Source organism: Hyla sarda, chromosome 3 (assembly GCF_029499605.1).
Source record: "Hyla sarda isolate aHylSar1 chromosome 3, aHylSar1.hap1, whole genome shotgun sequence".
NCBI classification, from domain to species: domain Eukaryota; kingdom Metazoa; phylum Chordata; class Amphibia; order Anura; family Hylidae; genus Hyla; species Hyla sarda.
In genome coordinates this window covers 28679281-28706372 of record NC_079191.1, presented here as the reverse complement: position 1 = coordinate 28706372, position 27092 = coordinate 28679281, and the positions used below count along the sequence as shown (strand labels likewise).

The window sequence follows — 27092 nt, the reverse complement described above, 5'->3', positions numbered from 1 at the left end:
TAATTAAACATTTAATCTGAAAAAAAGGTATCACAGTGCTACGTAAAAAATAAACAAGTGACATACAGATATAAACATATATAAAAGAGTTCAGACAAGTTCAGAAAACAAAAAGAAAGTCCTTGCAGCATAATGGTATAGCAGTCCTTGTGAGTCAGAGTCCAGTTGTATCTTAGGATTGTATAACTTTCTGACACCAGTTGATCTAAAAACATTTTTGCATCAGAGTACCCCTTTTGGGTTTGCTAAAGCTTGCTTTGTGTTGGATGAAGGCTTTCTGAAATCAGTAGATTATGTTTACTGTCTCAGCATTCTCTCCAAGAGACTGGCCGCAATGCAGTTCATAGGGTTTTATCAGCCTCCTAAACACTCCCCTGTGCTTTCTCCTGATTGGCCTGTGTGCCACCTAATGCAAGCAATGACTGGATAACCTGGGGTCATGTGATCTTGCTGATAGCTGCAGGGTATGCTGGGCTACCCTAACTTCATCTCGGTGTTCCTATTACTTCTTCCATTCAGACACCAAAATGCTTTGTGTTCCTCATCTGTTCTGCTAATAAGGACCTGGCAAAGTTCGAAAGTTCTACAAGCTGAATTTACTCTAAAGTTCTAAGGGAGACCGGATTGTCTGGGATCAGCACGCTCATGACCCATAACAATTAGGAATAGTGTGTTGTAACACAAAATATGTCAATTAAAGCGTCAAAGTACTGAAGGAGGTAAAAAAAAAAAAGAGCAGATTGTACATGCACTCAACATTGCTGTCTTTATGAATGATACAGTATATTCATTTAAATATTTGTATTTTTTGTAACCCAGAAGTAAACTAAACAGCAGTTTCTATGAGAATTGAAGGTAGACATATCCTAGCTACGGGGTACCGCACAAATTTCAAATGGTTTTGGGGAGTTTGTAGCCCCCAGTGCAGGTGTAAGGTCTAGTTCAGCTCCTGGTGAAGCCTTGAATATGAAAAGTTGCAAAAATGTAGTGAAAAACAGAAATAGCTCCATTTTGGCCAAGGTCTCACCAGCACAACTTCTTTTACCTAAAAATAATAATAAAAAAACAAACAAACATAATGTCAATAAATACAAGTAATAATAAGAATATAAAGTGCTACTCTAATAATGCAGCTTCGTAACATAAATACTCAATAGATTTCAACAATGTTTGGTTATATATGGGGTATAAATTAAAGGGGTACTGTGGTACTAAACAATGTATCCCTTGTCCAAAGGATATGGGATTAGTGTCTGATCACAGGGGGTCTGACCACTGGGATCCCAGTCAATCTCCTGCCCAGTGCCCCACTCTCCTCATCCACACAGTGATCTCTGCTCCGTGCAAGAAAACTGTCAACCCCCGTATGAAGCGGTGGTCTACACGCCCCCTCCATGTATTTCTACGGGAAAGCCAGAGATATGTGAACGCTGTATCTACGGCTCTCCCATAGAGATACATAAAGGTGTTGTGTCAACCACTGCTTTGTCCAGGAGCAGACACCGCTCTGTTCATGCGGAGATCAGGGTTCCCATCGGCCAGACCCACTGCGCTCAGGCACTTATCTCCAATCCTTTGGATAGGGGATAAATTGTTTAGCACCACAGTACTCCTTTAACTCTTAACGTGGTATGGACCTTCATTTGCTCTGAGCATTCCTAAGGAATAATTCAATGTGCCAGTAACAGTGAAGTAACCCTGTTTCCAATGAGCAATAGATATTACCAGAAGCAGTGGGGTAACCAGAGGCTCCTAAATAGTACTGGTATCCTAATATGGAGCAGATGGACCTTTTGGATGTTCTCAAACTCCAGGGTATAACTGCAAATTGTGTATCCCCCTAAAGTTTAGCAACTTGGCATCACTTCAAGAACTAAAATGGCGTCCGTCACGCCCCCTCCCATAGACTTGCATTGAGGAGGTGTGGCCGTGACGTCAAGAGTGGGGCGTGCCCGTGACGTCACGAGCCCCCGCCCTGCATCGCCAGTCATCTGGCATGTTGCAAAGTTCGCTCTGTGCAATGGATGTCTGGGGTTCCGCAGCTGAGATTGTGGGGTCCCCAGTGGCGGGACCCCCGCAGTCTTCCTGCTGCACCCGGCGTTCATTTAAAGGCTTGTGATGTCACGACCACGCTAGTTACGTCATGGCTATGCCCCCTCAATGCAAGTCTATGTGAGGGGGCATGATGGACGTCACGCCCCCTCCCATAGATTTGCATTGAGGGGGTGTGGCCATGACATCAAGAGCAGGGCATGTCTGTGACGTCATAAACCTCCACCCCGCATCGCTAGTCATCCGGCATGTTGCGAAGTTTACTCTGTGCACCGGATGTCTGGGGTGCCGCAGCCGAGATCGCGGGGGCCCCAGCCACAGGACCCCGCGATCAGACATCGTATCCAATATCCTTTGGATAGGGGATAAGATGTCTAGGGGCGAAATGCTCCTTTAAGAATTGGTGTGAGTCTAGGCTATACTACAGTTTCTACCTCAATGTATAGGGGAATGTAATTAAATTGGATGGTGTAGATTTTAAAGTGTTTAAAGGACTAAAGGACAACCTGGTTGTGTTCAATATCCTGCTGTGCTTCCATAGGGCATATTTGGTATTACACAATAACATGAAATTAATAAGATTTCTGAGCAAGGCATAGACATGTTCTACGTGGAGGACTATGCTCTGTAAGCTCAGAAATGTATTGCCTAATCATAACCTTATCACTCCTACATTATAGTCATGTTTTATATAGGTTACCTGTTGAGAAGGGGATGAAGGCCTCAATCCTTTTGAAATTTCCTTGTGAATCAAGAAAGTGTTCTGGATAAAACTCATCTGGTTTCTCAAATAATTTTTTGTCTTTGGATATAGAATGCAGCACAGGGATGACAGGGGTTCCCTGGGGGTGGGAATAAGTAGACATTAACATTTCTCAGCTATACAACTATACAATATTTTTAAAGATTTTAGGTTTGTAGTCAGTTTGATGTATAAGTTGATGAACATTTTTTGTTCCCTTGGTTTTAGACTCCGGTGATCACTAGAAATGGCAAAGGGGTTGTCCCCATATAGGTTTTGGCCTTGAGGCCAATATTCATTTTTGCACTTTTGTTTTTTCCTCCTCACCTTTTAGGATCCATAGCTTTTTTATTTTCCCATCTACAGACCCATACTTTGTAATGACACCTTATTTTGGCAAAACAAAAAATATATACTGTATATATTTTTTTGTTTCGTTTTATTTAAATTTTTTTTTTTTTTGGGGGGGGGGGGTGTTTTGTATTTTTGTTTTTACGCAGTGCCCTTCACGGAAAAACTGACAAGCTGTAGTTAGTCTGTGAGTCAATACAATGCTTATATTTACATATCTGTAAAAAAGTTTTTTCAAAATAAGTGCTTCAGTGTACAGTGGTCCCTCAAGTTACAATATTAATTGGTTATGGGACGACCATTGTATGTTGAAACCATTGTATGTTGAGAACAGAACCTATGGAAACCTGGTAATTGGTTCTAAAGGCACCAAAATGTCCTCCAAAAATAGGAAAAAGTGAGGATTAAGTAAAAATAAGTAGATAACTGATATAGATAAAGCAAATCCTTCCATATAAAAGTAAGAAAGATCTGCTGGGAGCTGTAAATCACTGTCTATGTCAGCCAAAGGCTGTCCGGGCATGCTGGGAGTTGTAGTTTTGCAACCGCTGGGGGCACCCTGCTTGGGAAACACTGGTCTGTGTAGAGGACAGGAGCTTCTTCAAGGTCCTGTACAGTACACACAATGTCCTAAAAAAGTGACATGGAGTTGCCCTCAGCTAGTGTCCAAAGGAGCAGGTAACCCTGGTACAGGTAAAGTGTACAGAACATGTAATACCTCCCTGTACTGTAGGGGGCGCTACCAGACATCAGTCAGTGCATACGCTTCAGTAATACAGGTTTTTTACAAGTAAATTGCCCATTCTGATTGGTCAGTTCTTCCAGCCATTGACACGTTTCACAGATCTGGACTATCCGTAACATTGTATGTTGAGTCTGGTTTCAACTTACAATGATCCAGAAAAGACAATTGTATGTTAAAACTATTGTATGTTGAGGCCATTGTAAGTTGAGGGTTCACTGTATATGTTTAAAATTGGCCAATTCTGACTGCTTTAACTTTCTTATTTTTCTGTATACAGGGTTTTATGAGGATTAATTTTTTTGCCATGCTCTGTTTTTATTGGTACCATTTTTATGTACATGTGACCTGACCTCTTAAATACAACTGATATGTATTTCTTGTAGTGACCCCAACTGGTGAAAATATGTAATGACCAATATCAGGGGTCATTTACAGTCTAAGGCTAAACCATATATACTGTTCTAGAAAAGGAAAGTCTCTACTTAGCCGCCAATCACCTTCTGTCCTAGGGTGGTGTTTACCCTTATAAGTAGCCTGCATTAAGCAGAGCATAGTTTAGTTCAGTGTAAAGTCTATTGTGGAAGAGTGCACGGATAGTATCAGCCTGCACCAAGTCTTGGGTCACATGGGCCTACCATTCGGCACATAGAGCCATATATCCAGGTTGTCAGTCCTTAATGGCTGCCTACAACTAAGAAATGTTCAGAATTTATCTTCAGTATACTGGTCAGAAGAAACAATAATCTTTATCTAAATCCACAAGGATAAGAGAAAAAAGAACCTTGGTAAAACCAGGACCTGAAAAGCTTCTGCCAAGGTCTGGTCAACTAAGGCTACAAAAGATCTACACCCTGCAGTTGGGAACTGAAGTACAGAGGAACTACAACTACCGGAGAATCCCGTTGGAAGCCAATAAAGCAGCCTGTGCTCCTTTGGAGGAGAGGTATTCAAGGAACTATGAGTAGCTGTAACCTTTATCTGGCTAAACTAAGATGCTAGGGATTAAAGAGCACCCCAAAATCTCTACCAAACTAACTAAGCGTACCCTTTCTCTGGCCTTCCTGTGTATTCAAGATTGAAAGTACTACTACTACTACAATTTTTCTGCACAGAGCAGCAGACCTGCAACAGTCCATCATAGCTAACGAGTACATTTGCTGGGAACCCTCAAACCCCACCTGCCCATTGGTGCCTCATTGCACCACTAGTGGCGTCCCACCCAGCTATCAATTGGATCCTGCCCTGTGGGTGTTGCACCAGATATAGCCACAATCATATTTATGGCAATGTGCCTAAACAAAGGCATCCCAATCTTACCTTTGGAATAAAATAGCCTTTAAATGTAACATCTCGAGAAACTGCATGTAGTACAGTGGGTGCAATATCCCCAAATCTTTGAATTTCATGAATAACAGCATCTGTATACGGCATTTGTTGCCTGTGCTCCATTTTAGGTGTAGCCGATCCAATCACTTTATCAATTTCACTTTGCACTTTTTCTGTCAGGACAGAGATATAGATTACAGTTAATGACATTGGTTGCTCCCTGTTATCAGTCATTTCAGGCTAGTAAAAGGCTGACTATAGAAAGGGGGGTGGGGGATACCATTTGGAACACATCATGGCAGTCTGGGCCAAATAGTGAAGATGAGTAAACTCATATGCTGGTCAGTGATGGAAGGTTTTTGCTTCAGATAGCAGGAGGCACCCAGTAGAGATGAGGTGGGCAAGGCTCCTGAGCCCACTCCATACCTTCTCACCCAGCGTATATCATACACAAGAAGAGATATCCAGCATCAAGGTGTAGTAAAAACAGGAGTTTCTTTATTGTATCATCTACAGGAACACAAACATGGAGCACTGTCGCGTTTCGGACCATACATGGTCCTTAGTCATGGCATCACATATCATGCATGTACATTATACATTGGGAAGGGGTTAAATTGGGTATATTCAACACCAGTTCTTAGAGCAACACTGGCTGTGAACACATCTAAAGTATGGGAGAAACCTTATCTAGACATTTTTACCATGTATACTAACTGTAGCATTTTTACCATGTTTACTAACTGTAGCATTATATTCTGACCAGTAAAATGAATGGCCGACCATATAATGCCTGAAGGGATTGGGTCCACCAGAGTAAGAGCTGGAGTCCCATTCTATACTTTAATAGGGCATATGGACAAGGGTGGCCATTCTAGGACAGCCCCCTATACCTAATCCATTATCAAGTGTATGCTTCACCTTGAATGTCAGGATATTTTATCATCAGTAGAAGACTCCATCTTAATGTGGATGATGTGGTATCTATCGCAGCACCAAACAGCTCTCCTACGAGCACAGTCAGATTCTCATTGTGGTAGTACTGAGTGGATTCTTGATTCCCCTGTGTAAAATAAGAGTAATATATAAATACATAGAGATAAATATGTATATACAGTAAAGGTGACATGAATATAGTCACTTAGGTTGGTCTACGCCCCAGTTAGACCTATAGAAATGTCCATCCTTATTTTTCCCCAAATATCACATTTTGTTCAGACTGAAATAGTAACCCTTGGAAGTGCCTGCTGGGAGGATCAGTAGAGCGGTGGGAGCATACTATACATTAGACGTTATATAATATTTAGCTCATTTAATGCAGTAAATCATTCATTGTACCTCTTGCTTTGCTAAGAAGGCATCGATAAGGTCCCTCTGATCATTTACATCCAGGTCCTTCTTATGTTTTGTAAACGTTGTTTGCATAAAACTATAAAACTGTTGAATATTTTTTAAAACAGTTTTGTGACCTCCTGGCAACCAGTCCATCAGAGCTGGAAAGATGTTATACAGCTATAATAAAAAAATAAAAAATAAATAGTATCAGTGATTCTTATGAATGTGATAAATATTAGAAAATAATTAACCCATTAAAGAGGTTATCCAGGAATAGAAAAACAGAGCTATTTTTTTTTTCAAAAACTGCTCCCCGTCTGTCTCCAGGTTGAGTGTGGTTCTGCAGCTCAGGTTCACTTGAAGTGAATGGAGTCAAGTTGTAATACCACACACAAAATGGGGACAGATGTGGAGCTGTTTTTGAAAGAAATTAGCTCTGTGTTTCTATTCCTGGATTACCCCTTTAAATCTGCAAATTTTCATTCTGGAAACTAAACATAATAATAAGCTGAAGAGATCACTTTTCAGCAGTCTCTTCCTTACCATCATAGGCAAGATTACAGTGAAGGGTGATACCAGTATGTAGATAAGATGGGATAAGGCCATTCAGTTAATACTCAGACTTCACTTTTCTGTACAGGTCATAGAGCATGCCTGCAAAACTCCCCTCTAGAAGTGAATAGAATCCTTTCCAGTCTATTGTGCTTGCTGTAAAAAGCGGCTGAGGCGGGACATTGCTGTGGCCTCTGATTGGCTGAGTGGGTTGTGCACATGCTTACTCCAAACACAGCAAGCATTGTGCAACAGGACCAGTAGTGGCAGCAAGAGTGAGAAAAGTAAGTAATATACCCTTTTATCAGGGGCGTAACTTGAGGGGGTGCAGAAGTAGCAGTCATACCTGGGCCCAGATGCCTGAGGAGTTCCAAAGATCGTCTCTGCCACATGAGAAAACTCTTATCTTTAATAAATGGAACATGGCTGTTGGGTGCCCTGGAAAAATATTGTACTGGGGCACAGTTATGTATCTGTCCTTCAACATCCCATTTTTACTGCACTAAATACTTTTCAAAATTTTAAAAACAGCTAAATTCTGTTCACCCCAAAAAATATATATTTTTTTTACTCCACAATTTATCATATGGTGAAAAAAAGGTTGGAAACAAGAGAAAAAAACAACTCATATGCTTAAAGGGGTGCTACCGTGGATTTTTTTTTTTTTTTTTTTTAAATGAACTGGTGCCAGAAAGTTAAACAGATTTGTAAATCACTTCTATTAAAAAATCTTAATCCTTCCAGTACTTTTTAGGGGCCCTATACTAAAGAGAAATCCAAAAAAGAAATGCATTTCCTGTGATGTCCTGACCACAGTGCTCTCTGCTGACCTCTGCTGTCCATTTTAGGAACTGGAGAAAATCCCCATAGCAAATATATGCTTCTCTGGACAGTTCCTAAAATGGACAGCAGAGGTCAGCAGAGAGCACTGTGGTCAGTAAATCACAGGAAATGCATTTCTTTTTGGATTTCTCTTTAGTATACAGCCCCTAAAAAGTACTGGATGGATTAAGATTTTTTTAACAGAAGTGATTTAAAAATCTGTTTAACTTTCTGGGACCAGTTGATTTAAAAAAAAAAAAAGCTTTCCACTGTAGTACCCCTTTAAGGGAAATATAAAACAGTTATGGCTCAAAGGCTAAGTTTTTGTAAATAAGTTTAAAAAAAAAGTAAAAATTTCCCTTAAAACTTTAAAATTGCTGCACAGCAGTATTGTTAGCAGGGAGTCGCCAGGGAATTATGAAATGCCAATCCCAGTTGCTGTTTTTTGCTTTGGCATTGCTTTCCTTGGCATTTTTGGGCGCCGTGGCAGTTTTCCAAAATTGCAGCATGCAGAGCATATATATATATATATATATTTTTTTTTTTCTTTTAACCCCTTAAGGACACATGACGTACTGGAACGTCATGTGTCCACTCCCGATCTATAACGCGGGGCCACGGCGTGGCCCCGCGTCATAGCGGTTCGGGCCCGGCCTCTAACAACGGCCGGGACCCGTGGCTAATAGCGCGCGGCATTGATCGCTGTGCCGCGCGCTATTAACCCTTTAGACGCGGCGTTCAAAGTTGAACGCCGCGTCTAAAGTGAAACCGAAAGCATGCCGGCTAGCTCAGTGGGCTGTTCGGAATAGCCGCGGTGAAATCGCGGCATCCCGAACAGCTGACAGGACAGCGGGAGGGCCCCTACCTGCCTCCTCGCTGTCCGATCGCCGAATGACTGCTCAGTGCCTGAGATCCAGGCATGAGCAGTCATGCGGCAGAATCATCGATCACTGGTTTCTTATGAGAAACCAGTGATCAATGTAAAAGATCAGTGTGTGCAGTGTTATAGGTCCCTATGGGACCTATAACACTGCAAAAAAAAAGTGCAAAAAAAAAGTGAATAAACATCATTTAACCCCTTCCCTATTAAAAGTTTGAATCACCCCCCTTTTCCCATAAAAGAAAAAACACAGTGTAAATAAAAATAAAAATAAACATAAATGGTATCGCTGCGTGCGGAAATGTCCGAATTATAAAAATATATTGTTAATTAAACCACACGGTCAATGGCGTGCGCGCAAAAAAATTCCAAAGTCCAAAATAGTGCATTTTTGGTCACTTTTTATATCATGAAAAAATGAATAAAAAGCGATCAATAAGTTCTATCAATGCAAAAATGATACCGTTAAAAACTTCAGATCACGGCGCAAAAAATGAGCCCTCATACCGCCCCATACACGGAAAAATAAAAAAGTTATAGGGGTCAGAAGATGACAATTTTAAACGTATAAATTTTTCTGCATGAAGTTATGATTTTTTCCAGAAGTGCGACAAATTCAAACCTGTATAAGTAGGGTATCATTTTAATCATATGGACCTACAGAATAAAGGTAAGGTGTCATTTTTACCGAAAAATGTACTACGTAGAAACGGAAGCCCCCAAAAGTTACAAAATGGGGTTTTTTTTTTCAATTTTGTCTCACAATGATTTTTTTTCCCGTTTCACCGTAGATTTTTGGGCACAATGACTGACGTCATTACAAAGTAGAATTGGTGGTGCAAAAAATAAGCCATCATATGGATTTTTAGGTGCAAAATTGAAAGAGTTATGATTTTTTAAAGGCAAGGAGCAAAAAACGAAAATGCAAAAACGGAAAAACCCCCGGTCCTTAAGGGGTTAAAGAAACCTTGGTTTTTCTCTGCTATAGAATTATGTGGAAGGGAAAAAAATTGCAAGAAAAATGTCATAATGCTAAGTGGCAACACCTGAGGAGGTAAGTAGTGATGCTGTCTGTTGGCCAGGTGCTCTGCATCCGGCCGACGTAGTGGTACCCTTGTACCCTGAGGGCAGTGAAAAACTGGTAAAAAAAAAATAAAAACATTTCCACAAAAAAAAATTCAGAAAAATGCTCAAAAGGGCTGGAAAAAGTAGGGGCAATTTGTGTGGCATTTTTTTGTGATATTTTCTAGAGTTAAAAAGTGGAGACAGCCTTAGGCTAGGTTTCCATCACGATTTATGTCTCCGAGGCACAAATATGTTATGAAATTGTCAAAATGCCAGCGTATCTGTCCTCAAACACAGGCTCCATTCAATAGTCTGTGGATAGTTAGCTAGTGACTTGTTGGGTAGTTTTGTCTTGGACTGAAAATTGCTGCAAGCCGCGCTTCTCAGTCTAAGCCAAAACTTCTATGTACTCGGGAAGTGACCCCAATGTAGTCAATTGTTGACTATGCACAGGCCATTGAAATGAATGGGGCCTATCTGAGCATGGATATGTCAACATGACTAGTGTTGCTCTCAAATATTTGCAATGCAAATTTTATTCACGAATATCGCATATTTGCGAATTCGCGAATATAGCACTATATATTCGTAATCACGAATATTCATTTTTTTTTTTTTTTTTCACAGTACACATCACAGTGATCACCCCTCTCTGCTTCCAGCTTGTGTGGTGTAAAGAAGTCTCTAATACTACTGTGTGAGACTGGCGTGCGAATTTTCGCATATGAGAAAATTTGCATATGCAAATGTCTGCATACGCGAATTTTCGCTTATGCAAATTTTTGTATATGTTAATTTTCGCATATGTTAATTTCCGCATACACAAATTTTCGCATATACAAAAATAAAACGAGAATATTACGAATATGCAAATTCAGCGAATATATGACGAATATTCGTCCCTATATTCGCGAATATTCGTGAATTCGAATATGGCCTATGCCGCTCAACACTAAGCATGACATTTTAACAGTCTTGGAGGCACAAATCACAATGTAAACCTAGCCTTAGATGGAGAGGAGGAAAAATACAAAAGCAAAAAAATTAAAATATAAAATAAAATCTCTGCAGCAGGGAAAGGAATGATCAGCAAATTTTTCTTACAAGAGTTATTAAAATAATGGAATCACTTGATACAGACAAAAAGAAAATTCAGATTTACCGTGACCCATGGGCTTCCTAGGAGTTTTGCACTCTCATCAACTAAGGCTATAAGCCTATGTATGGTCGGATCCTCGTAGTCATATCTTTTATTGAGCAGTATGGCCACAATGATATTGGCTACGGCTGCACTTATGCTGAATAAATCACCAAAGGGCTTTCCTGAAAATGGAAAAAATGTTAATAAAAAATTAAACAACATTTACAATGGAAAATATGTGGGCACAAATACATAATTTTTCTTCACACTTAAATTAAGGATTATCTTTAGGTATCCCCCCCCCCTCCCCTTTCCAACAGAGCTAAGTAAATATTGTGATTGACAGTAACCACTAGGATAAGGGTGGTCTCACAGAGTTTTTATGGGGAAAAATAATGCCACATTTTTTTTTATGTCTGGTGTGTTTGCTGACACTACCACTACCCTCCTGCTCTGAACCCACACTTACTCTTCACGTCCTGTCCAACTCTACATCGTCATCATCCTTAAATTCCTCCTCATTGTCCCTACCACTCCTCTTAGCATGGACTTCTGATGTCTAAACGTGGCCTCCTTGCTCCCCCTCAGCATATCCAGGATGATGCCTTACAGTATCCCCTCCACCAGTCCTACGAGTGCTATGCTTGGCCACAGCTTTTACCTTCACCTCCTCTGAAACACTCCAAAGGCTGACTGTCCTCACTTCCCACTTGGGGAAAGAAAGACAAAGATGATGGAACAGACATTCTAGGAAGGACATTTCCACCTCAACATGTAACTGTAGACAGTGAGAAATCCACTTACACCTGGCTCAGACTCTTCTTCTGAGATAACAAAGAACGAGCCAAAAAAGTCCATAATGGCTGTATTATGCTCCAAGAAAACACAACCCCTGGAAGACATGGACAACATTTGCTTGCTGCTGCTACTACCGCCAACAGGCATTGGGCTGCTACCTGTACGGGGCCTGAGCAAATGGATGGTGCCCACAGAGCTGTTACTGCCACCCACAGAGAACATGGTAGGGGTGCTTTTTTTCTCTACCCCTTCCTCTGCATTGACATTGTTATTAATATTTAAAAAGATTTGGAGATTATTGTTATGTTTTTGGGGTGATTTGACTTTTACTCTCAACACTTTTAATGTGAATTTATGTTGAACCCAGATAGAAATACTATATGCTTGATTAAATTTTGTGAAATACACATTTTAGGCCAAGTGTATTTTCTATCACTCTTAATGCTTTTACCCCTTAATAACTGGCGCCATATATATATATATATATATATATATATATATATATATATACGACGCAGCTGTGCGGCAGGTCTATGAGTTCAGTCCTGGCATTAGTCACGGGTCCAGCAGAAAGGACCAATGGCTAATGCAAGACATAGGTGATCAGGCCGATGTCCAACATTAACTTTTTAGATGTCGCGATCAGAGTTGATTGCGGCGTCTAAAATGCTGAACATCTACTGCCAGTAGCTTGTGATGTCCCGATCAGCCAAGAGAATGCCGGGTGGGCCCATACCTGCCTCCTCGCCATCTGATTGGTGCTCCTGTGCTCCAGTCAGTCGTGGCAGGCTGGAGCAATAGAGCACTGATGATCAGTGCTATGTTATGACATAGCATTGATCAGTGTATGTAATCTTAAGATTAAAATATTGTGAATTTTTTTTTAAGAAAGTGTTAATAATTGTGAATTAACCCCTTTCCTAATAAAAAAGAAACATCAACATATGTGGCATCGCCACGTGCATAAATTTCCAAACTATTAAAATATGTTAATTAAACCACATGGTCAATGGTGAACATATAAGAAAAAAAAAAAAAAAAGTCCAGAATTGCTAATTTTGGTCACTTCAGAAACCATTTAAAAAAAAATGTATAAAAAGAGATCAAGAGTCCCAGCAAAACAAAAATGGTACCTATAAAAACTACAGATCACACCACAAAAAATGAGCCATCATTCATCCCCGTATACAGAAAAATAAAAAAGTTATAGCCATAGGTGTCAGAAAATGAAAATTTTAAAGGGGTACTGCGGTGCTTTCACATTTTATTCCATATCCAAAGGATAGGGGATAAGATGCCTGATCGCGGGAGTCCAGCAGCTGGGGACGCCCGTGATCATGCACACGGCACCCCGTTTGTAATCAGTCCCCGGAGCGTGTTCCGGGTCTGATTATGGTCGACCGCAGGGCCGGACGCGTGTGACGTTACGCCCCCGCCCCCGCCCCCGTGTGATTTCACGCTCCGCCCCTCAATGCAAGCCTACGGGAGGGGGCGTGATAGCTATCACGCTCCGTGGACTGATTACAAACGGGGTGCCGCGTGCCTGATCACGGGCCTCCACAGCCGCGGGACTCCTGTGATCAGGCATCTTATCCCCTATCCTTTGGATAGGGGATAAGATGTGTAAGCACTGGAGTACCCCTTTAAGCATCCTACTTATTGTACAAAAAAGTTATTCTTTTAAAGTACTTAAAAAAAAACACACTTATAAATTGGGTATCAATGTAAAATATAAATTGGGTATCATTGTAATCGTTTGGACCTAAAGAATAAAGAGAATATGTCATTTATACAAAAAAATGCATGCAATAGAAACGGAAACCCCAGAAAGTTGTTAAATTGCTTTTTTTTCAATTTTTCAACACAATTTTTCTTTTTCGTTTCACCATATTTTTATGGTTGTTATAAAATATGGTGTCACACAAAACAAGCCCTCATAGGGGTCCTCTTTGGTTATTAGAAGGGAAAGAGGAAAAAAACTATACCCTCACAAAAAAATTTGCCTGATCCTTAAGGGGTTAAATTAAACCCTGGTTTACATACTATATATTTAATTTAACCTAGAAAATACAAGCAACTTGGCCTTAAATGTGTATGCCATGTTCACTTCCAATACGTTTAATGCTTTTGTTAAATCCAGATAGGAGTACTATAGGTTTGATTAAATCCAAAAAATGCAGGCAACTTGGCCTAAAATGCTTATTCCAAGTTCACCCTCAATGTTTTTAATATGTATTCATTTTAAACCCAGGTAGAAATACTATGTTTGGTTAAACCCAGAAAATACATGTAACTTGGCATTAGATGCCTATTCAACATTCAACACTTTTATGCATATTTATGTTAGATCTAGCTATAAATGCTATTATATGTTTAAATAAACCCAAGTAACTTGTTGTAAGGGGCCTATTCCACATTCATTCTCTATGCTATAAAAGTGTCTTTAAATTAAAATACAGGTCAGTCCACTGTTTTGCTCAACTTGCTTTCTATTCTATTGTGATAGTTTTCTATTTGCTTGTTCTGCAGTCACACTGCTGGGATTTGTAGTTCGGTAAGCTTCATTACTGTGTCCAGTTCCTGATCACTCTGGTCAGCCCACTGCTCAATACTTTGCTTTCTATTGTATATGTGAAGGCTTTCTGGGATCAGTAGTTCCACACTGAGTTCCTCTGTTCACCACTTTACTCAGTTTGTTCTCCAAGATGGCGGTTGCAATGCATTGCATAAGTTTTCTAATTTGGCCTATGAACTGTTTGTCACATAAGCAACAGAGTCTAAATTTTGGTAATTATAAGGCCTCATTCACACTGCTGTTCTGCAGTTCCGTCGAGTTTAGCGCAGGCACTATTTTTTTTCTCCGCTAAAATCCTGTTAGATTTGGGGGTCACGACGGACCCCATGCAAGGGAATGGGAGCCTTCATGGCCAGGCAGTAGCCATTTGCACCTGACCCGTTTTAGGGTCCAATTGGCTCAAAAAAAATAATAAATAAATAAAAAATAAAAAAATAAGCCAATCAGACCCTTAATGGGCTGAATGCAAATGGAAATGTGAATCTAGCCAATCGGATTGCTTCTTTCATTTTGCAGGGGGCCTTGTTAAAAATTAAAGAAGTGAGCTGAGTGGTTGCTATGGGCAACTTATCCTTTGGACGGGTTTTGATAAATCTATAAATACATGAAGACATTGCTTTGAGGCCTTTTTTGGCTAAGATCTAGTATAGTATCTGTTCTTAACAGTTTCATATCTAATAATCCCCTATCTGGGGACCGTGTATTTAATATATTTTTGGAATCTGCAGTTGGCAAAAAGGGCTTGCCCTATCCTCTCCATGTTTTGATCTAATATGGCAATATTTTCCGGTGAAGTACATCGCCTAGTTAAATATTACTTAAAGACAAAAAGACCAAAAATGTCATACCCAAAATGTACAATGTAGAAATCACCCCTCACCTTCATAGGATCTAAACTTCTCCACTAAACACTCGGCCTCCTCAGTGATCCTGTTTTCGATAGTTTTCTTCCCCATTCCATAATCCCGTAGTGTTGAGAGTGCAAACCTTTTCATCACTTTCCAGTTCTCTCCATTGGCAAATATAATCCCTAAGTGAAAAAAATGAAAAAAATAATGGTAAGATGTGTCATGGTTAAAAGGGTATTCCAGGAAAACACTTTTTTTTTATATATATATCAACTGGATCCAGGAAGTTAAGCAGATTTGTAAATTACTTCTATTAAAAATATTACTCCTTCCAATAATTATCAGCTGCTGAAGAAGAGTTGTTCTTTTCTGTCTGGGAACAGTGCTCTCTGCTGACACCTCTGCTTGTCTCGGGAACTGCACAGAGTAGAAGAGGTTTGCTATGGGGATTTGCTTCTACTCTGGACAATTCCCGAGACAGGTGTCATCAGAGAGCAATTAGACAGAAAAGAACAACTCAACTTCAGCAGCTCATAAGTACTGAAAGTATTAAGATTTTTTAACAGAAGTAATTTACAAATCTGTTTAACTCTCTGGAACCAGTTGATATATATAAAAAAAGTTTTCCTGGATAACCCTTTTAAGTAACAATAAACATCACTGTCAACCTCTGAAGCGGTCAACATGGCCCCCTCCATCTCTCTCTATGGGAGAGCTGGAGATATAGGGGAAGATTAATCATTGTATTTAGAACTTTTTTTTTTGCTTACTTTTGAAGCTGGGGGCCCTTACTGGGGTACCAGTTGTAGCCCCTGATTGTGGCCCTGCCAATGGTTTTAGATTTTTTTTTTTATGGATAATCTACAAAAATACTTTGCGCTAGAAGATCATTTACAAAAGAAACGTTATGTATTTACCATAGCCCTTTTTTGACTTAGCAATCAAAGGAATATGAGGTCGATCAGAGAAGACTTCAGCATTGTTGATCAGAGCATCTTTAATGGTGTCGTAACCACATAGGATCACCATTTTCGTCATGCCCATCTGGACAGTGAAGACTGAGCCATACTGCTTGGACAGCTATTGACACAAAAATAATAGAAGAATCAACTTGAATCATTTTATGTAAATTTTTCTGTGTGTTTATCCTAATTTAGTCTTTTTTTAATGCAAGGATCTTGGTACTTGAGGGCCTTATGATTTAAAGAGGACCTGTGACCAACTCTCAAAAAACTTTTTTTTAAAAGCGAGCCCAGATCATACACTTCTTTTTAAACAGTATCTTTATCCGCCCTCCCATTCCTGAGATATGGGGTTTATAATTTGTTTGACAATTCGGGCAAACGGTAATGGGAGTGACTATTAGGTAATGGGCAGGATCATAGTCAAGGGGTGTAATTAGGAAACACGTCCCTCAAAGTATGCATTCACACCCCCTGACAGTAAAATCCTGCCCATCACCTGGTAATCGCTCCCATTATTAAAGGGGTACTCCGCTCCTAGACATCTTATCCCCTATCCAAAGGATAGGGGATAAGATGTCAGATTGCTAGGGACCCCGGGGATCGCCACTGCAGCACCCCGCCATCATTACTGCGCAGAGCGAGATCGCTCTGCACGTAATGATGGGCAATACAGGGGCCGGAGCATCGTTACATCACGGCTCCGCCCCTCATGACATCACGGCCCGCCCCCGTCAATACAAGTCTATGGGAGGGGGCGTGGTGGTCGTCACGCCCCCTGCCATAGACTTGCATTAAGGGGACAGGCCGTGATGTCATGAGGGGCGGAGCCATGACGTCACGCTGCCCTGGCCCCTGTATCGCCCGTCATTACGCACAGAGCGAACTCGCTCTGTGAACTCGCTCTGTGCTGTAATGATAGCGGGGTGCTGCAGCGGTGATCCCCGGGGTCCACAGCAGCGGGACCGCGGCGATCTAACATCTTATCCCCTATCCTTTGGATAGGGGATAAAATGCCAGGGGCGGAGTACCCCTTTAATATCAAAATCATGCCCATCTAACTGATTCCATAAATTGTCAGACAAACTATAAAGCCCTATATCTCAGGAGCAGAAGGGTGCATCAATGGTTCCTCTAAGTGATTTCAAGGAGAATTAGAAAAACAAGGCAATTTTTTTTAAATAGGGTCACGATTGTCCATAGCTTGTGTTTTCTATAGTCAAAATTTTCTACAGTCAAATTCACTTTAATGGAAAGAAAAATCAATGCCTGGCACAATTCATGGATTTTTTCCCCTGATTAGAGCCAGATATTCTCATGTTTTTTCTCATCTGTTCCTATTTTATTATTGGAATTAAATTTTTTGTGAATTATTGTGGGTACTGCCATCTTGTCTGTTCTGTATTTAAAGGGGTACTCCAGCGCTTAGACATCTTATCCCCTATCCAATGGAAAGGGGATAAGATGCCTGATCGCGGGGGTCCCGCCCCTGGGGACCCCCGTGATCTTGCACGCCGCACCCCGTTTATAATCAGTCCCCGGAGCGTGTTCGCTCCGGGTCTGATTACCAGCGACCACAGGGCCGGCAGCGTGTGACGTCATGCCTCCGCCCCCGTGTTACGTCACGCTCCGCCCCTCAATGCAAAGGGCGTGGCAGCTGTCACGCCCCCTCCCATAGGCTTGCATTGAGGGGTGCGGAGCGTGACGTCACACAGGGCGGAGCCTTGACGTCACAACGCTCCGGCCCGTGATCAACAGTAATCAGACCCGGAGCGAACAAGCTCTGTGGACCGATTATAAACGGGGTGTGGCATGCAAGATCAAGGGGGTCCCCAGCAGCGGGAACCCCGCAATCAGGCATTTTATCCCCTATCCTTTGGATAGGGGATAAGATGTCTAAGCGCCGGAGTACCCCTTTAACAGCATTTAAAGATATGCTTTAGAGTAGGACCCACTGACATTGTCAACAATAGGCAAGAGCTCTCCTATTGACATGAAAGGGAAAGCTTTCTGCACATGGTCTGTGACTTTTGCAGAGGTCATTCCACAGGGAGGGGGAGGCTGAGCTGTAGACAATCTATTGTGAACATTCTGTCTTATCCATCACTGTACTTCTGTAATAAGAAGGGTATTGCTGAAAAGGGATCTGTACAGAACAGGAAGGCTCAACTTAATATTAGGCCTAGTGGCCAGACTGAAAACTGCAAAGCTTTTTAATTTTATAATGTAGATAGCAAAATGGTAAATTAACAGCAAAAAAAAAAAACTAATTACATTAGTGTTTTTTGTCCACTTAGGTACTGCTCATATTACCAAGGTAACAGGTTTGGGGGGGGGGGGGAAATGATTCAGTTCAATTCGGGACAAGGAGACAAAGTGCAGAGGTAAAGAAGTTATGTTAAGATTATAGATTTCTTTTATTACATTAATTACCTGATAAAACGTTTTATATGGCTTTGACACATCAATCATGAGGAGATTTCCAAGGATTGGTAAAGGCTTCGGCCCAGGAGGGAAATTTTTGAATTTCTCTTGTTTTTTATCACTGAGAACATTGGCCAAAAAGATGATGACAACGATGGACAGGAGAACAGTGACCAGATCCATGGAGGATAAATAATCTGTATAATATAAAGGAGGACGACAACATAAAAATGACATTGATATATTAAAATCAATGTATAAATGTAAAGGGCCTGTGAAGACGTACTTCCTTGTTATTTATTTGTGTAATCTGCTTCAGATTTCACGCTGCTAATTTTATGCTGCAGATGGAATGCTGTGAATTTTATCACAGCATCAAATCTGCAGCAGATTTAGGGTACGTTCCCACACGGCGTATTTTGCTGCGTATTTGCTGCGTATTTGGTGCTGCGTATTTTCCTACCCATTGACTTCAACAGAGAAAATAAAATACGCAGCAGCAAATACGCAGCAAATACGCCGTGTGGGAATGTACCCTTAAAGGGTATTCCTGAATCCTAGAATTTTTTTTTATATGTTGCCTCCCTGCATACATATTTAACCCCTTCATGACCCAGCCCATTTTCACCTTCATGACCTGGGCATTTTTTGAAAATCTGACCACTGTCACTTTAAACATTAATAACTCTGGAATACTTTTACTTATCATTCTGATTCCGAGAATGTTTTTTCGTGACATATTCTACTTTATGTTATTGGTAAAATTTCACTGATATTTGCATGCTTTCTTGGTAAAAAATCTAAAAATTTCATGAAAATTTTGAAAATTTAGCATTTTTTCTAACTTTGAAAGTCTCTGCTTGAAAGGAAAATGGATATTTCAAATAAATTATATATTGATTCACATATACAATATGTCTACTTTGTGTTTGCATAAAAAATTGACAAGTTTTTACTTTTGGAAGACACCAGAGGGCTTCAAAGTTCCGCAGCAATTTTCCAATTTTTCTCAAGATTTTCAAAATCGTACTTTTTCAGGGCCCAGTTCAGGTTGGAAGTGGATTTTAAGGGTCTTCATATTAGAAATACCCCATTATAAAAACTGCACCCCCCAAAGTATTCAAAATGACATTCAGTAAGTGTTTTAACCCTTTAGGTGTTTCACAGGAATAGCAGCAAAGTGAAGGAGAAAATGCTAAATCTTCATTTTTTACACTCGCATGTTCTTGTAGACCCAATTTTTGAATTTTTACAAGGGGTAAAAGGAGAGAAATCACCTTAAAATTGGTAACCCAATTTCTCTCGAGTAAGGAAATACCTCATATGCATATGTAAAGTGTTCGGCGGACGCAGTAGAGGGCTCAGAAGGGAAGGAGCGACAATGGGATTTTGGAGAGTGAGTTTTTCTGAAAGGGTTTTTGGGGGGCATGTCCCATTTAGGAAGCCCCTATGGTGCCAGAACAGTGGACCCCCCCACATGTGACACCATTTTGGAAACTACACCCCTCATGGAATTTAATAAGGGGTGCAGTGAGCATTTACACCCCACTGGCGTTTGACAGATATTTGAAACAGTGGACTGTGCAAATGAAAAAATGTATTTTTCATTTTCACAGACCACTGTTCCAAAAATCTGTCATACGCCAGTGGGGTGTAAATGCTCACGGCACCCCTTATTACATTCCGTGAGGGGTGTAGTTTCCAAAATGGGGTCACATATGGATATTTATTGTTTTGCGTTTGTCAGAACTGCTGTAACAATCAGCCACCCCTGTGCAAATCGCCTCAAATGTACATGGCGCACTCTCCCTTCTGGGCCTTGTTGTGCGCCCCCAGAGCACTTTGCGTCCACATATGGGGTATCTCCGTAGTCGGGAGAAATTGCGTTACAAATTTTGGGGGTCTTTTTTCCCTTTTACCTCTTGTGAAAATGAAAAGTATAGGGCAACACCAGCATGTGAGTGTAAAAAATTTATTTTTTTACACTAGCATGCTGGTGTAGACCCTAACTTCACCTTTTCATAAGGCAATTTCTCCCGAGTACGGAGATACCCCATATGTGTCCCTAAACTGTTGCCCTGAAATACGACAGGGCTCCAAAGTGAGAGAGCGCCATGCGCATTTGAGGCCTAAATTAGGGATTTGCATAGGGGTGGACACAGGGGTATTCTATGCCAATGATTCCCAAACAGGGTGCCTCCAGCTGTTGCAAAACTCCCAGCATGCCTGGACAGTCAATGGCTGTCCGGCAATACTGGGAGTTGTTATTTTGCAACAGCTGGAGGCTCCGTTTTGGAAACAGTAGCGCACCAGATATTTTTAATTTTTTTGGGGGAGGGGGGCTGTGTAGAGGTATGTGTATATGTAGTGTTTTTTACTTTTTATTTTAGGTTAGTGTAAGTGTAGTGTAGTGTTTTTAGGGTACAGTCACATGGGCAGAGGTTCACAGCAAGTTTGCCACTGGAAGTTTGAGCTGCAGCGCAAAAGTTGCGCCATCTCAAACGTGCAGCACTCACTGTAAACCTCCGCCCATGTGAGTGTACCCTGTACATTCACATTTGGGGGAGGGGGCAAACATCCAGCTGTTGCAAACTCCGAGCATGCCCTTTGCCTGTCTGTGCATGCTGGGAGTTGTAGTTTTGCAACAGCTGGAGGCACACTGGTTTGGAAACACTAAGTTAAGTAATAAACTTTCAAGTGTTTTGCAACCAAACTTAGTGTTTCCAAACCAGTGTGCCTCCAGCTGTTGCAAAACTACAACTCCAAGCATGCATGGTCTGTCAGTGCATGCTGGGAGTTATAGTTTTGCAACAATTGCAACAGCTGGAGGCACTGAGGTAGGAAACGGACAATGTTTCCCAACTAGTGTGCCTCCAGTTGTTGCAAAACTACAACTCCCAGCATGCCCAGACTGCCCAGGCATGCTGGAAGTTGTAGTTCGGCAATATCTGAAGGATCAGATGTTGCCGAACTACAACTTCCAGCATGCTTGGGCAGTCTGGGCATGCTGGGAGTTGTAGTTTTGCAACATCTGGAGGTCCACAGTTTGGAGACCACTGTATAATGGTCTCCAATCTGTGCTCTTCCAGATGTTAGAGAACTACAACTCCCAGCATGCCTGGACAGACTGAGCATGCTGAGATTTGTAGTTTTGCAACATCTGGAAGAGCACAGATTGGAGACCATTATACAGTGGTCTCCAAACTGTGGACCTCCAGATGTTGCAAAACTACAACTCCCAGCATGCCCAGAAAGCAAAAGGCTGTCTGGGCATGCTGGGAGTTGCAGTTTTGAAAGTCCCAGAGGCAGCAGTGAGATCGCTTTACGGCGATCTCACTGCTGCCAATGAAGATGCCGCACTGCTGCCGGAAACTCACCGCCGGGACGCAGCGCCGCCGGGACCGCCTGGAGGACGCCGCTCGCGCCGGGACCGCTCGGGACACCGCTCGGACGGGTAAGTGACGCCGGGGGACGGGTCAGGGACACTTAGCAGAGCGGTGTGTGTCCCGATCCCCGTGATCCGGACTCACACACCGCGCTGCTAAGTATTCTCATAGCGAAACGCTGTGATTTGACTAGCTGATAGCAGCGATCGCTGGGGGGGGGGGGGGGGGGGGGAATGAAACCCCCCGTGGTCGCACGGTAAGATGGCTGGCTATCAGTGATAGCCACCATCTTACCGGGCGCTGCGGGATGCCGTGAGTAGCGGCAAAAATGTTCATGACGTACCTGTATGTCATGGGTCGGGAACACCTTGCCACTCATGACGTACAGGTATGTCATAGGTCGGGAAGGGGTTAAAGGGGTACTCAGCCCCTAGATATGTTACCTCCCTATCCAAAGGATAGAGCATAACATGTCTGATCGTTGGGGATCCGGCTGCTGGGAGTCCCCCACGATCCCTGGGCAGCAGCATTCATGAACACCGAAGCCTTGGGCCTGGGGCCTGCGTGTTCATGACGTCACGTACGCCCCGTCCATTTATGTCTATGGGAGGAGTGTGACGGCTGTGTACCAGGCTTTGTTGTTTATGAACGCTGCAGCGCGGGCCCGGGGATCGTGGGGGTCCCAACGGCCAGACATGTTACCCCTATCCTATGGATAGGGAACAACATGTCTAGGGGCGGAGTAACCTTTTAACTCAATCCCTTGGGAATCCCGCAATGAAATCCTCCATTCTAATGCTGAGTTCTCTGGATTCTACTTTTGAGGTGGACTCATCTCGGCATTGACGGGCCGCTCAGCAGCTGGTGATTGGCTGTGCGGGGCTTCAATGCAGAGACAAGTCCATATTGAAAGTAACATCTGTGGTGTTCAGCTTGGGACCGAAAAACTTCACAAGTGAGTTATGTGTTTTTCATTTGTCATTGCGGCCCCAGCAATTTATAAAAAAAAATTATAGAATCTGGAATATCCCATTAAATACACATGAATGTACCTTTACAAATAGTCTTAAAGGGGCATTCCAGCCAAAGACATCTTATCCCCTATCTAAAGGATAAGGGATAAGATGTCTGATCGTGGGGGGCCCACTCCTGGGACCCCAGTGATTTCTGTGCAGCACCCACATTCTATGCAGGGCTGCTGCTTTAGTCTCGGAAACCTCTGGAGACGTGAAGTCATGCCACCTCCATTCATGTCTATGCGAGGGGGCGTGACGGACGTCACGCCCCCTCCCATAGACATGAATGGCGGGGGAATGGCGTGACATCACTAGGGGGCGTAGCGTCACGTCTCCAGTCCTGGAAACACACAGCAGCCCCGCATTGGATAGGGGATAAGATGTCTTTGGCTGGAATACCCCTTTAAATTAGTTTGTGTTTACAGCTCCTATGTATAAGTTGCAAAGTAAAAGGTAGGAGACAGATTGAGGGAGGATGACTGTACAGGGCTTGTGTATAGTCTGTTATCTGTGAGACACCGATTTATATATCTAAACTAGCTGAGTACCCGGCGTTGCCCGGTTTTTCCGTCCTAATCCTTGCTGGGGAGGAAGCTTTTGACTTCATATCCCATCTTCGTATATTGTTTTCATATCCCAACCCCATATCCCGACCTCCCATCCCGACCTCCCATCCCGACCTCCCATCCCGACCTCCCATCCCGTCCTCCCATCCTCCTATCCCGACCTGTAATATGTCTACCAGGTATTGAAATATCTCCAGCCGTACAGATCTTATGTGAGAACATACATTTCCCATTGATTTGCATGGGACTTTAAACAAAAACCCCGACCCTCACAAATGGGGGTAGTTAAGGGTTAAATTAACTATCCTATATTTTAAGTGGACATATAAGTAACATGTGACCATGTATTATGGAAATATCTCCAGCCGTTTGTAAATTATGCAGTAACATATATTTCCCATAGACTTGTATGGGACTTTAAACAAAAACCCTGCCCCTGGCAAATGGGGGTGAGTAAGGGTTAAATCACCTAATCCTATGTTTTTTGTTGACATATAAGTAACATGTGTGCCAAGTTTCATGTTAATATTTTTAGTCGTTTGGACGTGATGCTGGAACATAGATTAATTTATTTTATTTATGTATATAGTATCAATATAAGTCACAGGGCTATATAGAGATTATCACCACCTGCATTAGGCCCTGTACCTAATGGGGCTAACAATCTGGACTCCAGTTAAAGGGGTACTCCACTGGAAAAAAAATATTTAAATCGTCTTGTGCCAGAAAGTTATATATTTTTAAATTACTTCTATTTAAAAATCTTAATCCTTCCAGTACTTAGCTGATGTATGCTCCACAGGAAGTTCTTTTCTTTTTGAATTAACTTTCTGTCTGACCACAGTGCTCTCTGCTGACACCTCTGTCCATTTTAGGAACTGTCCAGAGCAGGATAGGTTTGCTATGGGGATTTTCTCCTACTCTGGACAGTTCCTAAAATGGACAGAGGTGTCAGCAGAGAGCACTATGGTCAGACAGAAAGGAAATTCAAAAAGAAAAGAACTTCCTGTGGAGCAAATAGCAGCTAATAAGTACTGGAAGGATTACGATTTTTTTTATAGAAGTAATTTACAAATATGTTTAATTAACTTTCTAGCACCAGTTGATTTAAAAATAATAGATAAATAAATGTTTTCCAGGGGAGTACCCCTTTAATCAGGATGTCTTTGAGTGTGGAAGGGGAAACTCATTTAAACATGGGGAGAACATACAAACGCCATAAAGATGTTAACCTAATCAAGTTTGAACCCAGAACCCCAGCGATACAAGGTATCAGTGCTAACCATTGGGTTTTGTTCAGAATTACATCTGTATGTTTTTTTTACTAGTCCTCCTAAAGGGGTTATCAAGCGTTTTACAAAATGTAATAGGGTGCTGAGGCGGTGGGGAAAAAAAGTTATACTTACCTAGCCCCGCTCCCTCGGGAGGCTAAGTGGGCAAGTCTTGGAAGGAGTGGTCATCTCCAAAGCAGAAAGAAGAGGGAAGACAGGGAGACCATACAGAGTCGAAAAAGGAATTCTGGGGGTAGCCGAGTTAGATGATAAAATGTTTTTTTTTTTATCAAGCCACCCCCAGCACCATATTAGATTTTGTACAACACTGTGTAACCCCTTAAATACACCTTTTAATATAAGATGGCTTCCTACAAAATTGGCAAACATTTAATATTGAGACAGGAAAAAAAAAAGATAGTGATCTTGTGATCCCCCTGGGAGCAAGGACTTAAAGGGGTACTCCACTGGAAAACTTTTTTTTATTTTTATTTATTAAGTCAACTGATGCCAGAATGTTAACCAGATTTGTAAATTATTTCTATCTAAAAATCTTAATCCTTCCAGTACATATCAGCTGCTGTATACTCCAGAGGAAGTTCTTTTCTTTTTTAATTTTCTTTCAGTCTGACCACAGTGCTCTCTGCTGACACCTCTGTCCATGTCAGGAACTGTCCAGAGCAGGATAGGTTTGCTATGAGGATTAACTTGAATTCTGGACAGTTCCTGACACGGACAAAGGCAACAGCAGAGAGCACTGTGGTCAGACAGAAAGGGAATTCAAAAAGAAAAGATCTTCCTGTGGAGCATACAGCAGCTCATAAGTACTGAAAGGATTATGATTTTTAAATAGGAGTAATTTACAAATCTGGTAAATTTTTTGGCAACAGTTAATTAACATTTTTTATTGATAAAATAAATTAATGTTTTCCAGCAGAGTACCCCTTTAAAATTACCATCTAATAGGCATCAACCAAGTGTTGAATCCCTGTTAAATTTAAACCCTACCGTGACATTCCCAGGAACACCCGCAAATCAACCAAAAATTATTATTGGTTAAAACAAAAATGCTTCAAAACTGTACTAAATGTGCTGTGGAATGGGCCGTTTATAATTCAATGTACCAAATGTTTACTTTTTCTGTTTCTTACTAGTGTTGAGCGGCATAGGCCATATTCAAATTCGCAATATTTTGCGAATATATGGACCAATATTCGTCATATATTCGCAAAATCAGCATATTTGCAGCTTTTTTTTTTACTATGCGCCATAAAATTTGCATGCGCATTCACCATAAAATTTGCATGCGCAATATTGCGTGATAAAAGAGCTAAAAGAAGGGAGGGATCAATATGCGCGAATATTTGCCTATGCAATATAGTAACAGTCTGACATAGTAACTAGAATTGGAGCCTTGTTTACACCACACAAGCTGGAAGCAGGGAGGGATGATCACTGCGAAAAAAAAATGTGAATATTCATAATTGCGAATATTAAGCACTATAGGGGGAGATTTATCAAAACCTGTGCAGAGGAAAACTTGCCCAGTTGCCCATAGCAACCAATCAGCTTGTTCTTCCATTTTTATGAAGGCCTGTGAAAAATGAAAGAAGCGATCTGATTGGTTGCTATGGGCAACTGAGCAAGTTTTCCTCTGCACAGGTTTTGATAAATCTCCGCCTATATTCGCAATATTCACGATAAATATTCGCAATGTGAATATTCGTGCTCAACATTATTTCTTATATTCTGTAGCAGTAAACCACGTGATAATATTAAGAGTGAGAAATAATATACAGCTAGAAAAAAAAAGGACTTTTAGGAGCAAAAAAGAAAGGAAGGAAAAGTTGCCTAGTTGCCCATAGCAACCAATCATATCACTTCTTTCATTTTACTGAGGCCATCTTAAAAATGAAAGAGAGATGATTGGTTGCTATGGGCAACTGGGCAACTTTTCCTCTGGACAGGTTTTGATAACTCTCCCCCCATATCTTACATAAGGTTAGCGTTACAGAGAGACATTAAATGCATACTGAACCAATATTGAATTTGGGTACCTTGGACCCACCAAAGGAAGGGTCCTCAAGCGGTGGAGAACAAGAATAAGACCAGAGCAAACTAATTTAGGCAATTCCCTAAAAAAAAGTTAAGGGCACCATGAGCTAAGAAACCAAGAGATCGATCGTTTCACCCCATGAGTTGGAGGTTGGGCATTGGATTAGCACTTGGGGGGGG

The 27092-nt window shown here is 41.5% G+C and overlaps 1 protein-coding gene and 1 non-coding gene across 7 annotated transcripts; one reads left to right on the top strand and one right to left on the bottom strand.

Annotated features, from left to right (window-relative positions):
* Positions 1 to 27092, bottom strand: LOC130361220 (cytochrome P450 2K6-like). Of its 6 annotated transcripts, none has more exons than XM_056563955.1 (10): positions 26915 to 27092; positions 18628 to 18815; positions 16150 to 16312; positions 15265 to 15414; positions 11033 to 11193; positions 6555 to 6728; positions 6138 to 6279; positions 5208 to 5389; positions 2753 to 2894; positions 1 to 1045 (listed from the first exon to the last, which is right to left on the bottom strand). In XM_056563955.1, exons 2-10 carry the CDS (start codon positions 18799 to 18801, stop codon positions 867 to 869), a joined length of 1467 nt encoding a protein of 488 aa, XP_056419930.1. In that variant the 5' UTR covers positions 18802 to 18815; positions 26915 to 27092; the 3' UTR covers positions 1 to 866. The 6 variants fall into 6 exon arrangements, with proteins under 6 accessions (XP_056419930.1, XP_056419931.1, XP_056419934.1 ...); XM_056563956.1 differs by having other exon boundaries at positions 26926 to 27089; XM_056563959.1 differs by having other exon boundaries at positions 27049 to 27068.
* LOC130363275 (U2 spliceosomal RNA) lies at positions 14997 to 15189 on the top strand. Its single transcript, XR_008891776.1, has one exon. It is a non-coding gene; the product is annotated as a U2 spliceosomal RNA (small nuclear RNA).

Bases quoted from the DNA above. Each gene is read 5' to 3' on its own strand.
- LOC130361220 (XM_056563954.1), bottom strand. From the start codon at position 26,439: ATGGAAGAACAAGCTGATTGGTTGCTATGGGCAACTGGGCAAGTTTTC. The intron at 11,194-15,264 runs GTGAGGGGTGAT...TTCCATTTTCAG, and splicing joins GAAGTTTAGATCCTATGAAG to GAAAGCCCTTTGGTGATTTA. The intron at 1,046-2,752 runs GTAACCTATATA...TATTATTTTTAG, and splicing joins CTTCATCCCCTTCTCAACAG to GTAAAAGAAGTTGTGCTGGT.